General features: G+C 52.3%; 1 protein-coding gene across 4 annotated transcripts in view; it reads left to right on the top strand.

Moving 5' to 3' along the window:
- The window catches only part of PIK3R6 (phosphoinositide-3-kinase regulatory subunit 6), a 35769-nt gene extending 21079 nt beyond the window's left edge, over positions 1–14690 (top strand). For all 4 annotated transcript variants that reach the window (XM_076353612.1, XM_076353609.1, XM_076353610.1 and 1 more), the window contains 15 exons: positions 325–457; positions 1844–1913; positions 2293–2476; positions 3242–3389; positions 4610–4696; positions 5153–5609; positions 6284–6383; positions 7159–7281; positions 7797–7907; positions 9481–9571; positions 10283–10353; positions 10600–10690; positions 11174–11244; positions 12355–12467; positions 13226–14690. In XM_076353612.1, the coding sequence (XP_076209727.1) occupies positions 325–457; positions 1844–1913; positions 2293–2476; positions 3242–3389; positions 4610–4696; positions 5153–5609; positions 6284–6383; positions 7159–7281; positions 7797–7907; positions 9481–9571; positions 10283–10353; positions 10600–10690; positions 11174–11244; positions 12355–12467; positions 13226–13382 (2007 nt within the window). In that variant the 3' untranslated portion in view covers positions 13383–14690. The remainder of the gene's footprint in view (positions 1–324; positions 458–1843; positions 1914–2292; positions 2477–3241; positions 3390–4609; positions 4697–5152; positions 5610–6283; positions 6384–7158; positions 7282–7796; positions 7908–9480; positions 9572–10282; positions 10354–10599; positions 10691–11173; positions 11245–12354; positions 12468–13225) is intronic.
- Positions 14691–15757: the final 1067 nt, after the last annotated feature.

A 15757-nucleotide genomic window follows, 5' to 3' on the forward strand; every position in this document is an offset into this window, starting at 1 on the left:
GTTTGATGGCTGAGACACTGGCACCTGTGACGTGTATGGGAGTGACAGGTCCTTCCAGTTGACCCCCTTTTCTGGAGGTGTTTAGGTGCCTGATGGTGCAGGAAGCCACAGCCTGGCAAAAATGTGTGCCCACAACCCTTCAGTGGGTATTGCTGGAGGTTTCCAAACTATCCTAGGGCCTGGTTCTGCTTCATATATTGCATTTAAATCCATATTGAATTTGGTGTAGCTCTGTGCCCTCCCACCCTGGGGTCTGTTGTGGGGAGAGCACCGTTAGGGATCACTGCCTGTGGCATCTCCTTCACTGCCCCTTTCTCACTCCAGGCTCCTTGCATCTCTGACGAGCTCTGCAGCAGAGTGTATGATTTCTGTAAGAAGCTGCTCACCCTGCCCAAGCCTTTCTGCACCATCGGTTTGGACTACGCTGTCAGGCTGAAGATGGAAAGGACAGCACCAGGTACGAGGCCTTCCCTGCTCTGCCCATGCATGGCACGGTGAACGGCTTGGGTCCTCGAGGCAATGGTAGTGGGGGTTTGGGGGGGTTTCCATACCTGAGCTGGCCTTTGCCTAATGCAGCGAGCCATGGCAGGGATTTCTGCATGGGGCTGGCCAAACGCTTGTGGGGAGCTCTTCGGGATGCACTGGATGGGAGGGTTCGCCTCTCCTGATTTCAGTCTGCTGAGCCTTAGTTACTAGCAGAAAACCTTGGGGTCCTCCTGCTGTCAGTGTAGGCAGCACCAGAGTCAAGTCCAGCCCATCTAAGGCCAGGTATATATACACCCTCTGTCTATATAGGAAACAGGGTGCTTATGCTCCCAGCCTGGGCATCTCAGTAAATTTTGCGGAGGTCTCCTTTTTGCAAAGCGAACTCTCCATCTGAGATTGAGTTGCAGGCTGTCCAGCACGGGCTCTCCCTCCACTACCCGTGCATCAGGTTTTAGACACTAAAACGTCATTGGTTTCTGCAGAGAACAGTCCCTTTTAGAAAGCAAGCCAGAGGACAACTCTACTTCCTTTTTTCTCTACGTTGCTCATTAAAGTTCTCCTTGCTGAAGTTTTCTTTAATATGAGTCTGTAAAAGCAATCCTTTAAAACAGTGCAAGGTGTTTTACCTCCTCCCCTGTGAGGTGGAGGTAAAATATGAGAAACCTGGTGGGAAATTAGAAAGTGCCATTCTTGGTAGTCTCAGCCCATCGCCATCACCCCGATCACTTCCCCAGTACCACTTTGCCTGGAGCTCCAAGGTCCACCTTTATCTCACCTGACTTCTGGTAAAACAATGATTCAGTGTGGAGAGAGGGGGATCTCCAACTGAGATAGGAGCTTCTTTTGGGGCACCACGAGGTTCACAAGGTGATTGCACACCGTATTAGGTTTCTGACCGAAGCGGAGTGGATGTGTCTTCCCTGCCCCAGAGCAAGGTGAGGGTAAAGTACATCCCTTCTGATTGAGAAACGTGTCGTACTCTTCATATCTACCCAAACGCTGTCCCCCGATGTGGCCCCGAGGACGGAGGCCGGGAGTTGGGCTCTTCCTCCTGCTTCCGACTCTGCTCCCAAGCTCATAACCCACCAAACAAAGGAAGGGAAATACAGGAAATTGTCCCTGAATAGAAGGGGTTTTCTTTTTATGTAGCATGGCCTATCTTTGTCCTTGACTATTTTTAACTCTGGGCCTGATTCTTGGCTCTTTTACTTCATCTCTCCAGCAACGGGTGCTTGCCGACTTGGCAGACCCACCACCAGCCTTCTACAACCGGGAGCAGCGCTGAGCTGTTCCAGTGAGTTGTGCTGTTATTTCTCATGCTCTGATTCCTGCGTGTTTATCTTCTTGCATTTGCTAGGTATGTTATACCAAAGAATGGTCATCTCCGAACAAAGTCTCAAAAGTGACCCGTACCCTTATCAGGAAAAGTGAGTAGTGCCTCCTCTAATGGGTTGTTACTTTTATTTCTTTTATAGTCTCAGTGAAATCTGTCCTTCCCTCCGCTCTGAATTAATGTTGGATGGAACAGACAATTTGGACATAAACCACGTGGCAGCACGTGGTCTTGGGGGAGCTTTGTGTTGGAAGAAGCACATTCCTCCCACGTGTCCCAATTTATTTCTATGGTCCTGGGAGGCAGGGAGCCTCCCTTGGCAGGGAGACAGGGCAGAGAAGGGGAATGTCAACAGCAACCCTTTTTCTCTGCACGGGATAATGGAGACGTGAGCTGCTCGTGCCAGCCCTGATGTCGGTAACGGGGAGTCCTCACCTCATCTCCCTCTTTTCCCATTCTCCTGCCCCATGCAGGATTTTCATCTTTGCTGATCCGGAGCTGCTCTCCAAAGCCATCTGCAACGCGCTGGTCACCGACACGGAGGCAGCTCAGGTCTCCCAGAGCCCCCGGGCGTGCATGTGCTATGTGATCATCCACGCCATGCAGGCAGCCCTGGGCGAGGGCTGCGACGTCAGTGGCTTGAAGAGGAGCCTCCAGGTAACTGGCACCACTTCTGCGGCACCACGTGTGGTTTTCCAATGGTCTTGCTCTTGCTGGGCACCTCAGAGCAGGGAAAGGTTTTTTGGCAAGTGGAGAGACCCCCTCAGCTCCTCACTGCTGGTCTCCGTTCCCAGTAGCCCCAGTGTTACTTGCAAGGCTGGGCTACAAGCAGAGCTGGTGTTAAACTAAAAAATTCTTCAAATATAAAAGAGGACCTACAGGTTTTGAATCTTCAGTTTGAGTCTTCAGTTTTGCACAGCAAAGCTGGGCTCTGTGACTGAAATATAGGCTCCTCTGTGAGCCACTGGTCATTGCAAAAACATTTCAGCGGAAAAGTTTCAACCAGTTTTCTCCAAAACCTCTTTCAAGGAGCTGTGGGGCCACAGTAAGACAAATGTCTGGTTCAGAAAGGCAACTTTGCAGGGACTCTCAGCGATTCCACTCCAAGGACACCTTGCTGTCCCCATCTCCTGAGGGTTACTTGAGCTGCCAGCTCTGCTGCTGACTCCCCGAGCTCATGGCAGCTGGGAGCACAGTGCCCATCAGCTGCAAACCTGCCAGAAAAAAGCTTTAAGCAGACAGTACAGCCGGTATCTCTCCTCCTCCAGTCTTCCCCGGGGACAGGAGGACATTTGTGCCCTCTGTTATGAAACAATTTTTGCAGGACTCCTTTGCCCTCTTTCTGCCCGCTCCCGTGGCCCTGCCCGTGGAGCACCTCCTCTTTTCACGCCTCTGGGTGTTAACAGCTGCTCCTTGCGACAGGATATGCCCACGAGCGACGTCGAACACTGGTTCCAGCAAGTGGTGGCAGCAGTTGAGTGTGCAGGAAACGAGGTGAACGCAGACCGTGGCCAGCACGCAGCAAGGCTGGAAAAGATTTACCGCGCTGTCCTCAGCTCCTTGCAAGCAGGTGAGCTCCCGGCCAGCCATGCACGGTGGGTTAAGGGAGTCGTGCAAACTGGCAGGCCCCTGCCTCGCTGCCGTGTCCTCGCCATTGCCCTCCTACATCTGTCCATCCCCACCTCCCGTCTGCCTCCACTTTAGCAGCATCCCATCCATCAGGACCAGGATCAGGTCCTTGCAGCCTGGCTCCTTGTGGTGACCTGATGTCCAGGATGGCAAACTGCACATGGCAGTGGAATGCAGATTTGCCACCTGAGGAAAGGCACCGTGGCAATCTCTGCTGCTGCTTCAGCTGCCTTGAGGCCCAGAGACATGTCTCTGTCGTTTGCAAAGGGTGCCATAGGTGTCAACCAGGGGAGGTTGGACAGACTCTCTAGTGCTCTGCTGGTGTAAGATACATCCTGCCATGGCCTAGACTGGAGAGACACTGTGCACCACTCCCTGAAACCTCCTTGCACTGATGTGGTGGACAGTGGTACTGCTATCTCCTTCCATCCCTGGCAGTGCTCTGTTCCAGCCTGGTGCCATCGGGGCTATACAGACTATAACGAATGTTCCTATCCATCACAGCTCCTCACACAAATCTGGGGTAGACCAGAGGGAAATGGGGGTCACGCTTCCCTCTTCCTGGCTACTCCTGGTGGAAGGTCCCTGCATCCCAGGTCTTTCCCCAACAATAGCTGGAGACTGTCCTTCTGCAGATATGGGGAGGAGCAGTCCGTGGTGCAGGGAGAGGAGTGGGACCATCTCCTTTTGGTGGCAGTGAGCTATTGAACTGTCTCGCTTCTTCTCACAGAGCCATAATGGGTTAAAAATAGTCAGCGATGGTGGGGTCAGAGAGCTCCCTTGCGTCTCAGCTGAGATTGGCAAGAGAGGTCCTGCCATGTGCGTCGGAGGCCCAGTGCTAGAAGAATGTTTTATTTATTCTGCAATCCCTCTGCTGTCTGCAGCAAAGCAAGGTCCTTCACTTGCCTGTGCCTGTCTCCCCATCTTCATTTCTCCCTTTCACTGATGGTGTAGGTACCTTCTTATGGCTCAATTTGTGAGAGCAGAGGTCTGTGATTACAGCCTCAGGTCTGGCCAGAAGGCGACCAGGGTGGGAGAGCCCTTGGGGTCAGCACAGGCTATCTCAGCCAGTGTCTGAAGCACAGCACTGGTGTGGGTTCATGCACCTGCGCAGGAAAACTGTCTGCTCCTGTGTGTTACAAACATCCTTGTTTCCCCCAGGCGATGCTCCCTTAGGAGGGCTGCAGGGTACCCCTCTGCCCAACCCCAGCATCAGCTTTCACCTCTGGACAGAAGACGACCAGCTCTGTGAGTGCCCTGGGGGGCTGTGGCAAGTTTGGACGGTGCCTGAGGCTGGGAAGCCTGTGCAAAACATGTCATTTAGCCCTGATTCTTGGGCAGTGAGTTTCATAACCACTGCCCAAGGGCCAAGCTTGTGGAGGCTTGTGCTGACTGTACCAGCCTTCCTTCTTGTGGGGTGTCGGGGTCATATCAGGGGATTAGGGGGGGAGGGGGTGAAGGAGATGAGGGGGGGACCCCTGCGGGACAGGCTGCAGCAGGATGCACCCAAAGTACCTGATTTGAGTGATATTGAGCTGTCTTCATGGTGCAGCATGAAATGGAACTGAAAGACTGACTCCTCTTGCACCTGCTGGTGGAGATATTGACCCTCTGGTTTGCATGAGAAGAGGGGAGCCAGGACAGGACTAGGGCTCAGCTGGGGTTTGGTTGTATTTCCCTCCTTGAGCTCCTTTCTGCCCACAGGGAAGGAACTGGTGATGTTTATCCGCCCGCTGTCACAGAGCTGTGAGCCCGACTGCCTAAGCCAGGACCTGGACAACTTTGAGATCCAGGACATCATTTCGGACTGCGAGTGCTGCGAGCAGACCCGTTTCTCTGTGCTCTCCACTGACAGCGGCATAGAGCGAGACCTGCCCGCGGCAGCCGAGGAGCCCTTTGCCCCCTGCAGCACCGAGACAGAGCAATCCCGGCTCCAGAGGAAGGGTGGCATTAAAAAAAAGCCATCGCTGCTGGAGAGCATGGCCTTCCTGCAGGCTGGCTGCAATGGTCCCGGGGCGAAGCCCCCAGCGAAGCCACAGAGGAGACCAGGCATCCCCCCAGAGCCTGCAGCCCCGCTCCAGAGGCTGCACACTGCCCGCATCGTGCTGCTGGGGGACGACCGGATCCTGGGGCGCCTGGCCCAAGCCTACCACTCTTTGAGGTAACCAGTGGCCACAGCCTCTTTGGCTCTGGGGGCTTGAGGAAAGGGAGGACAGAGTGGGGGCTTGCTCTTCAGCCTGTTGAAGCAGCCAGGATGGCTGGGGATGGGGTTGGGCTCCGGTGTTACTTGAGGCAGGATGGGACCCAGGTGTTTTGCATCCAAATGCATCCATCTTTACCAGGTGCATGGCATCATTTGGCTCTGTTGGCCCAAAAGATGCACACAGGGAGTTTTTCCCTTCTGTCTGTGGAATGGGTTAAATGAACAATAAATGAGGCAAGATGTTTTCCTATGCAAAAGGGAAAAATCCTAAAGAAAAGATGTTTTCCAGCTGCCCAGCCAGCTCACCTGGGGCAGGAGACCGACGTGGGATGGGTCTGGGTCATGGTGCAGGCAGCAGCCTGGGGAGCAGAGCTGGGTGCAGAGGGGGCTGCTGGTCCCAGCTGAGAGGCCATCTGCGGGACACCCCTTAACCCCATCATCTCCCCTTGCCGGATTTGGGAACCCAGGGGCATTACTGTCATTGTGTCACACTGGGCAAAGGAGGCGTGCAAAGAGGGCATGAGCTCCTGTTGCAGAGCAGCTGTGGTCTACTGGCACTGCCTAGCCTTGGCCAAGAGCCATTTTCCTCCACCTTCCCCTTGTGACACAGCTGTTTATTTTTCCATTTCAAGGAAACGAGAAACACGGCGAGTTTTCCTAACTCCCAGGCTGAACCTGCAATTCTACTACATCCCGGTCGTGACAGGGCAGCCAAACACCTTGGCCATTGCGGTGAGTCTGGGCTCGGCAGCTCCAGGCGCTGCCGCCTGCTGCCAGCAGCTGACGGTGTTTTTGGAGGAAGAGCAGGGAGGTTTACAGGAATTCACATCTGTTAATGCCTAGTTCCTAGAACCAGGAGGAGGGGAGCCAAGACAGGGCGGCTGGGCTCAGTTTGCAGACTGATTTCAGGAATCCATCAGCTCCAGAGACATTCAGGTTGCTCCAACCACCCTGGCAGGTGATACCTCACAGCCTAGAAATGGTATTCAGTTTTGCTGCTATGCCCCAGCTATAGGAGGATCGAGGGAGCTTTAGCAAAGGACTGATGCTTTTCTCACCTCCCAAACACTTAGGGGAAGCGGTCACCCCTTACGGAGGGCTTTGCCTGCTTGGTCGTGGTCCCAGTTTTAGTTCTGCAAGTCACTACCTTGCAGTTTATCTTGGGCAAATCTCTTCCCCTCTGACAGCCTCGAGACAGCAATAAATAAACAGTCGCACTTCTCACAATTTTTTAAACTGGCCCAGAGCTGGCTGTGAGTCCTGACAAATGTGCCATTATAAAAATGAGTATTTCTTCTTTTCATTCTTCACTTAATTTTTGTTCTTGAGCACCTGCTAAACGAGTGCTGCAAGAAGTGTTTTGCTGTCTTCTCTGGACCAAGCAGGGAAGGTGGAGGGATGGGGGAGCTGCTCACAGGGCATTCGTGCCCCAGCTCCCTCTGCCTCCTCTATGGCTTCCAGTATTTTCAGCCATGATCCTACTCTGAGCTGTGTGTTTCTCCCGCAGGACCACGCTGCCACCGGTCAAGAGGAGCTCTGCGAGGTGGCCGGGTACCTGGGCAGAGCCGACCCGTGGTACGAGAGCAACATCAACACGCTCTGCCACATGATTCCCAAGCTGGCCACCATGGTACGAGGGAAACCTTCCCACCTCCCCAGCCTGGCCCGTTTCCCAAACACGTCTGCCGTATCTGAGGATGAGCTCATGCCCTGCAGGGCTCCTCTGTGCCCCAGATAAAGGATTTCTCCTTGCAAACCCCTCCCCGGGCCCGGCAGCTGGGAAGGTGCATGAGGCTGACACCGCCCCAGCCCACAAGACCCATTTGCTGTGTGATGGGCTTTTTTGGCCAAGGGACAGGAAATGGCAGATTTCAAGAAAGAAAATGTAAATGAGGCATTTGCTGAAATACCCCAGGCTCTCATTTCCTGGCAGTTTGAGCCACCATCGATAGCCTACAAAAAAGGCTGCTAGGTGGGCGCAAGCTTTTGCTTCTCCCATTCGCTTTTACTAGTTATGGCAGAGGCACTCAGCGCTGCCCTGGGTGACAGCTCATTGCTCATTATTTATCTAGGAAGGCATGAGGGTTTGTGGCAGTGTTTTTGAGAAGTGACTGTGGCTGATCCATAATATGATTTGCCCCCCAGCCTTCCTCTCCGAGCAAACATCTTGTGACTGATCTGTTCATCACTGATGTGATCGCTTACTACGTCCGCATGGGCATCCAGCCCGTCTGCTTCCAGGTCTACGCTGTGAAGGTGGGTGCCACATCTCTTGTGCCTTCACGTGGCCCTGCAAGGGCTTGCAGAGCCCCACTGCTGGCAGAGCTGTGCAGAGTCGATGGGATCCAGGGGCTTTTGGCAGATCTGAGCCTGGATCTCTGTGCTCCCCAGCCTGTTCCCTCCTTGCCAGACTCTCGGGTCTAGCGGCTCCCTGTAGCACAACTCAGCCAGAGCCAATGATCCCGGGAAGGCTATTTCAGGATCACACAGGTCAGCAAACCTTGGAATTACCCTGTAAGGACAGATTTCCTGCTCTGCTGGACTGGGGTTAGCTCAGGAGCTCTGGCACCTCCTGCTGCTTTAGATGCTGTAAGCAAACAGGAGTTTTCTGAGTGGCTTTGCCAAAACCTTCCTGTACCTTGCAGGGGCTTTGCAGGGCTTCCTGAAACACCGTTTTATTTATTTCCTGCCAGCTTTTCTCTGAAACGGTATCAGAGTGAGACCTGGCATTTGATACGAGAGCAAAGAACTACTGTATTCGGTTATGTAACATCAACCCCGCATCTGCTGCTCTGACAGTTTTCCCCCTTCAAAGCTTAGGGTGCCACCGATGCACATATCTCCTTTTAATCTACTCATAGCCAATGTGGTAACCTATTGCAGCAAAGGAGCAGCCATTTCATGAGCAAACTGGCATGTGGCTTGCAAAGAGCTGGAAGAGCTTTGGTAATTACTGGTAGAGCATCACTAGGACTTGAACTAATAACATGTAGCTTGTAAACACTTGGAGCACCTGGTCCTCAGCTTGTGTGGCTGGGGATTTTGGTTTTTTGATGAATTTTTATTCCACTCTTTCATCCTCCGACACAAAAATCAAAAGGAAGTGAGAGAGTGGGTGACTCAAGCAGGGGAAGAAGAACTGACTCCTGATGTGGTTTTCAGATAGAAGCACCTAACCTACCCTGTTGTCATACAGGGTGTGATGCTGCTTCATCTAGAAACACTAAGCCTGTTTTGCTTTTTTGGTTAGGACCACACTGTTCCTCTTTGGCTGCAGAGAGTTTTCGTGGAAGTGAGGTCAGGTCCCACAGGAGTTAGACATAGGGCTAGGAGAGGTTCTCCAGGACCTTATCCTCACATTTTGCTCAAAAGAAGCCCATGACAAGAAAATAATTAACAGGTCTGAAGTGACCAGTTGATTTAGGTGTATCAGATAGAGAAATTACGTGCCTTGAAGCTAAGCCAGCATCTGCAGTCAGGCCTGGGAATCTGCTCCCCTTCACCTGGGTTGCCTCTGGGTGGATGGCTGGGAACAGACTCATCTGTGAGTGCGCAGTGACACCCAGTGGCAGGGGACACTGCCCGTGGCTCTGCTGACCAGGGCCACCGGGCTCCTGGCAAGGCTTGTAATGCTCCTGGGCTTCAGAAAGCAGAGCAAAAGCAGTTCTCTCCATCCCATAGGCCCCCCGGCTGCCATGATGAGGTCATAGATTCCCTTTGATGATGTCACACCTGGGTACTCTGGAGAACCTTTTGATGTTACAAGCCCAGTGTGATGTCACAGGGTGACTGAGGAGGAGCTGTTCTTAGAGATTTTCCTGTCTTTCAGATTTTCTTCAATGACCCGGCGCAGGAGCCGGCCGAGGATGTGTTCCTCACAGAGCTGCGCACCCAGGTGCAGGAGAGCATCTCCCACAGAGGTGCGTATGTCCCCCCAAGCTGAGCCCTGCAACGGGGGCTGCCATCCAGGGCGGGGGTCCCACCAGCCCCACCTCCCACTCATCCTGTCCCTCAGCCTGCAGCAGTCAAGGCCATGCCATGGGGCAATATCCCTTGTTCCCTGATGAGCAGGAGGCCTCCCTAAACATCTCCATCTCCCTCTTGGGCGCATGACACCAGGCTAAATGAGAGACTTTGTGGTCACTGGCCAGGTCTCAGCCTGGTTTTGTAGACTGTGGCTTTGGTTGGCTTCATGACCCTCTGAAGTTGAACCAACATCATATTTTTGTTGAGGAAACAAGCTGGGCTTTACAGCCATCCCCTTTGCCAGATGTTTTCCCTATTAGAAATTCTGCTTCCTTGAGTTGCCAGTGATGGGACGAGGGTGCTTGAAGGCTGGACTGTTACAGAGGTCACATCCAGCCCTTCCATCAGTGCACCCCAGTGTCTGATCCAATGGATGCCTGCCATTGCAGTTGGGCACAGACCCTCGATTGAGTCCATCTCACTGGACCTGTTAAGTGCACAGAGCCTCAGCTCCCATAGGCAAGGAGAGAGGGGCCGGTGCGCCAGACCACAGCTGCTGTGTGACCGAGGGGGTGGCTCATTCCATGGGAGGACCCCTCTCTACTGACCACAGACAGCAGCTGGGATGAGCGAAACCTCAATCCTACCCGGTTCTTTCCTTGCAGAGTTAAGCATGACCAAGAAGAAAACGACCCTGGATGGCCCTGGCATAGATCTCACAGTAACATACAGAAAGGTAAGTGGGGCTCTAGGGAGCCCAAAATGTCTCTGTCCACAGGGACCCCCAGCACGGCACAAATCTCCCAAAAGGAGTGCTCTGGCCCTCCTTCTCTCCTCTGGACTTGTACTCCAGGAGAGGACAGAGAGGTTGTGGTGAATTTTAAAAGCCTGTTAGCTAACGCTGCATTTGTGAAAAAATGGCCCCAAACCTCTCCATGTCTAACCTCTCTGCCAGGGTGAATTAACAGAGCCTTTCCTGCAGGTTGTGGTGAGCGACCGGGCGAAGGAGCTGGCGATGTCCCTGCGCTCCACAGGTCTGGTGATGAAAGCCATCCCAGCTGACGAGGCTGAAGGTGGGTTCTTCCTGCTTGAGGCCTTGCAAAGAGGGTTTGCTGAGTTTTCTGGTGCTCAGTAGAGTAACCCTGACCATAGTACTTAGCGCTATGTGCCTGCGCTGTGGGGGTTGAATCAGTGACGTGCATATATTGGTGTCACCGCAGTTTGTGGTTGTGCATTTTCTCATGAATGACGTGCCTGGGGCTCCCTGTAACATGGGGTTCGGCATAACCATAATCTAGGCTTGGAAGCATCTTCCTCTTGCTGCAGTCTTCCTCTCTCTCCTTGCCCTTAACATAGCCTCTGAGGTTTCCACCCTGAGCATGACCCCACGCAAACCCTTAGCCCATGGAGCTTGCTAGAGTCCTCCTTTTCTGCTGTCCTATATATCCCATGGACCCCTGGCAGTGCACCCGAGTGTGGGATCTGGAACCAGCCCCACTCAAAGCCGAGCTGAGATCGAGCCACGGTCCAAGTCTAACGTGCTGTTTCTGTTGCAGATCTGGTGTGTCTGAATGTGAACATCGCCGAAATCGTTAGGATCAACAACTTGTCAGGACGATCGTTCTCAGTAAGTAGATGTGGATGCTCACAGCCCTGGAGGGGTTGGCCCATGCATGGAAATCCCTTACGACAACGGTGAAAGGGGAAACACTCTGTGGGGGAGGAGAAGGTTTTGGGGCCACCCTGCTCAGAGAGTGATTTGCAATTACTTTCCATGGAAAAGTCTAGATTTTTGAGCCAAAGCCCCAAATGCCATCCCTGCTGCTCAATGTCCCATTGAATCCTGTCTCAGGAAACTCTGGAGGACTGAGCTGCTGCTGGGGTGATTCTGTGGCCCCAGGGATGAAGTAGAGAAATAAGGCTGAGCCCTAGTCATCGTGGCTCCACTTGGGTACAGGAGAGGGTCTGTAGTTTTGCGATCAACTCCATTAGCTCCACATCTCCAGCTGCAGTGCCCTCCCCAGACCCCATGTGTTAATCCCCACAGAGCTCACAAGAATAGAGGCCATTGGAGAAATATTTTAACAAAGCATAAATAAGAAGCAGAAACTTCAATGAATCTAATTACCAACTCAGAAAGATGGATATGCAAGAGATGGGACTGAAAACTTGGGCTCCTGTCTTCTTGTTTTACATGAGAGTTCAAGTAGACCCCAAAGGACACGCTGCCCCGTGGGAATGTGTCACAGCAGTTTGGGTGGCATTAAGTATTATTGTACCTTGGTCATTTGGGCTCTGGTGCCTCCAGTCTCTCAGCTGGTATTTTTAGCTAACCAGCACACTTTTGCTTATTTTCACCTGGCTTTTGGAAACACCAAGGTAATGCAGCCCATGCTGCCCACCAAGACATGCCATGGCCCTGGAGAAGAGACCATGCCCCTGGAGAACAGACCATGCCCCACATCAGACATCTCAAACCTTGCAACCTGTGCAAGCATTGCCAGTTTGGAAAGTTTGCCCTTGCAAAATTTCACCAGGTTGTGATAACAGAAAAAGGACAAGAGAGACACTTCCCTCCTTAAAGAAGTCACCTTATGTCACATCTGAGGTTAAAAAAAAGAGAGAAATGTCATCATTTGTCCCCTTCATACCCAGCATGCACACACCACCCGTCACCACGCAGCCAAGGGAAGGGAAGTGAGACACTCACTGGGCTCTTCCTCCTCTCTCAATCTAGGCCGTGGCAAACAGGTTGAAAACACGCAATATCAAAATCAGGAGCACAGAGCAGAGGCCCTTCACGGTGTGTCTGGACAAGGACAGCAGAAGAGCCTACAGGAACGTGATCAGGTGAGAATGCCACGCGTGCCAGGCTCTGCACATCTTACCGGTGACCTTGCATCCCTCCCTGGAAGGGCTCCCAAGGTGGCAGAGCTGTTTCCCAGGGAGTCCCAGTCCTGATCCTCATACATGACAAAAGACCCATGGGCGAACACTTTGCTGCTCCAGAGAAAGCAGGGCAGAGTGGTGCTCTCCTTCCTTTGTGTTTTCGGGTGATGGTGTGAGAAACAAAATGGTTCTTCCATTTTAAGTAAGGCACTGTCGTTAAGACAGTAGAAAGATAGGTACCTCCAGGGACAGACTATCTTAGATCTCCTTAATTATATTGTGGAGCTGATGCTCTCTCACTGACTGCATTCCTCACCAGGGTATCTCAAGCATATGAAGGTAGGGGGAGAGAATTCAGCCCTGTGAAAATAGCAGGGATCAATGTGCCTATAGTAATTGCAGTGACATGTGATGTGTTGGAAGCAGACAGACAGGTGGTTCATGGTCCATGGGCCATGTGGAACACACATAAAATGTGAATTTCTGAGAATTGAACTGAGCCAGGCTAATGACACTGGTTTTGTGGTCAAACACTAATACACATCAGCTCATCTTTCCAGCCAAAACCAGTTGAAAAAGAATAAAAGCAGCTGCACATCTCAATATGACAGCCCTCCCTCAGCAGTCAGTGGAGAGACCTGATGTTTAGTCTGAGATCAGACTCTGGCCCTCAAGGGCAGATTTGCCCATGCAGTAAATATGTTTTTGTGCTCTTGCAGCGTGGAAGTGTCTCCTTGCCTAGAGCCCAGCTACTGCCTGCAAAAGACAAGGACAATGAAAGTCAGCCTGCACGAAACAGAAGATGTGGGGCTTGTGAAATACATGCCCAAGTCTCTGCTGTTGCCCATCAACACATTTGCAGGCATCATCCAATGAAGAAAACGAGAAAAAGCTGGTGTGAGAGATGTGACATTGGGTCATCACAGAGGAGATGGAAAAAGAAAACACACTAAAAGCCACCAACAGTGATTTTACAATGGTAATGGTGTAAAAAGCTGCAACAGCAGAGGTTGGTAGGGCTCAGGGAGGACAGCTGTGCCCTGCTGAATGACAGTGATGACCGCAGCCAACACCCCCCTGCCAAGGGGCAGAGCGTTGCTGAAGAACTGACTTTTAACCTTTTGCACAAGTCAGGGAAAACCTTTGAGCTTCTTCATTTCAGGAAGACTGGGGAAAATACAGCTGAGGTGATGGTGCTCGCTGTGCTTGTGGATCACAGAGCAGTTGCTATCGGTAATATTTATTATGGTGATATCTCACAGCCCAGCAGGGGATCAGGGCCTGTTGCGTGGGCTTCTGCACAGCAAACTCTTCATTCTGGCACAGGGTGATGTATTTGGGCAAACCAGCAATTATTCCTCTGACTGATTTAGGAAACCTCGTTGTAAGCCTGACCACAACTGGGAGAGCATGTGTGTTTAACGCAGCTTCTATGGAAGTCGGTGGAAAACCTGCTGTTGTTTCAAAGGGGCCACACAAAGTAACAATGAATGGTGTGAAACAGGGTCATGGGAAATCCGGTGCAATATTTGGCAGCGATGAACAGGGCAAGAACAGCTCAGGCTGCCCAGGCAGTGCTGTGGGATATGTTCGGCCGTGAACGGTAGAGATCCGCTTGAAGAAGAAACCTTCTTTGAGCAGACAACACAGGCTGCACAACAGCTCTTTGACATCTGAGCTGTACCTTTGAGCCCACACGGGATTTCACTGTTGCTTCACTATGCAACCTCTCCGCATCTGGTCTGGAGCCTCATAAGCGCCGGTTGTGTTTCTCCAGCTGTACATCCCGGGAAGAACACCTACAACCCCAGCAGCAGCGGACCTCCTCCGTGAGGTCAGCCAGCAATACCTCTGCATCCCAGCCTGCCTTGCAGTCCTGGTTTGCTCTGTGTCTGCTGTGCGGGTAAAAGATGTAGAAGAGTGGAGTAGTGCTCCTGGGAATGGTGGATGGGCAGGATGCCTGCAAGACTCCTCCTTTCCTTTCCTCTGCTGCTACCACGGTGTAGAAACCCTCCTCTGGTTTGCAGATGGGCCAGGCTGAGCAGTGACAGCACAGCTCCTGCTGCCACCCAGGCTCAGACTAAGCCGGTGTTAAGGATGATCATCTAGGAGGACCCCGTCTTCATTCCAGTTTGTGGCTGACTGAAATAATGGTAGAAACACGGTGTGTATTTATTAACTTTCTGAATGTGATCTGTGGTTTCTGGGGTGTCTCTGGGGAGTCTTTCCTAAATTCACGTTGGAGGGGATTTGGGGGCATTCCTTTTATGACACTATCATTTTTTTTTATTCTCTCGGCTCCCAGATAACTCGTTACCTGGGTTGCCTTCACTCAGGGGTGCTTGTTTGGATCAGCAGCCCAAAGAAAGTGTCCTTTAGCTTTGTATATGTGCATAGCAGCTATTCCCGGTCATCTCTGGCTGTCACTGATGGGGAGTCCCTGGAGCCAGCTCTATGCTACAGGGTGATGCTGACCCAGCTGCAGCGGCATTGGCAAACCCTTGTGTTAGCCACAATGGCTGGGGACAAATCCACCCCTCTGTCCTTTCTGTGCCAAGTCTGCCTGGCCCTGGGGAGCTGCACCTCTGGAAAGTCACTTCTGTTTAACCATCCACACCTGGAACAAGGAGCCCACCTCCAGGTATCCCAGTCTGGGGTACTAGAGAGGATTTTCCCTTCCACAGAACTGCTCTGAGCTTGTGGGTTGTCTTGGCTGGTTAGGCCCCATAGAAATCTTCCTTGCATTTCTTGCCACGTGCACAAGGCTTTAGGGGTTCAACTCTCAGACTTCCCCGGTCCCCCTCTTTGCCAACAAGCACAGGGCTGCCGTATTCCTGCTCCTGTCCTGCATTGTCACCTGGCACAGCAGGCATTGTCGCTTCTTGTTCCCAAGCTAAAGGTTTATTCACTGTCACTTTGAATGTACCATGCAGTCCAAAACAACCGCTGAAATACACTACTGGGGGCACAGCAGCTCTAGAGCTGTCGGCAGGTGATGGATTATTTAGCAGTGTAAAAAGCCTCTAGGTCCCAAGAAATATTTAATCCCAAACCAGCACCAACAGTTGAAGGATCATGTTGGGCAACAGCAACATGACCATTTCCTAAGGAAGCTACCTTGAAATGCTGGCAGATGTAGCCCCCCGCTCCCGGCTGAGCCAAGCACAGTCCCCAAGCCTTAACATCCCCTCGTAGGAGTCACAAAGCTGCAGGATCTCAGCAACAGTGTTCAGTTCTTCAGTACTGTTCTT

Source organism: Aptenodytes patagonicus, chromosome 16 (assembly GCF_965638725.1).
Source record: "Aptenodytes patagonicus chromosome 16, bAptPat1.pri.cur, whole genome shotgun sequence".
Lineage (NCBI taxonomy): Eukaryota > Metazoa > Chordata > Aves > Sphenisciformes > Spheniscidae > Aptenodytes > Aptenodytes patagonicus.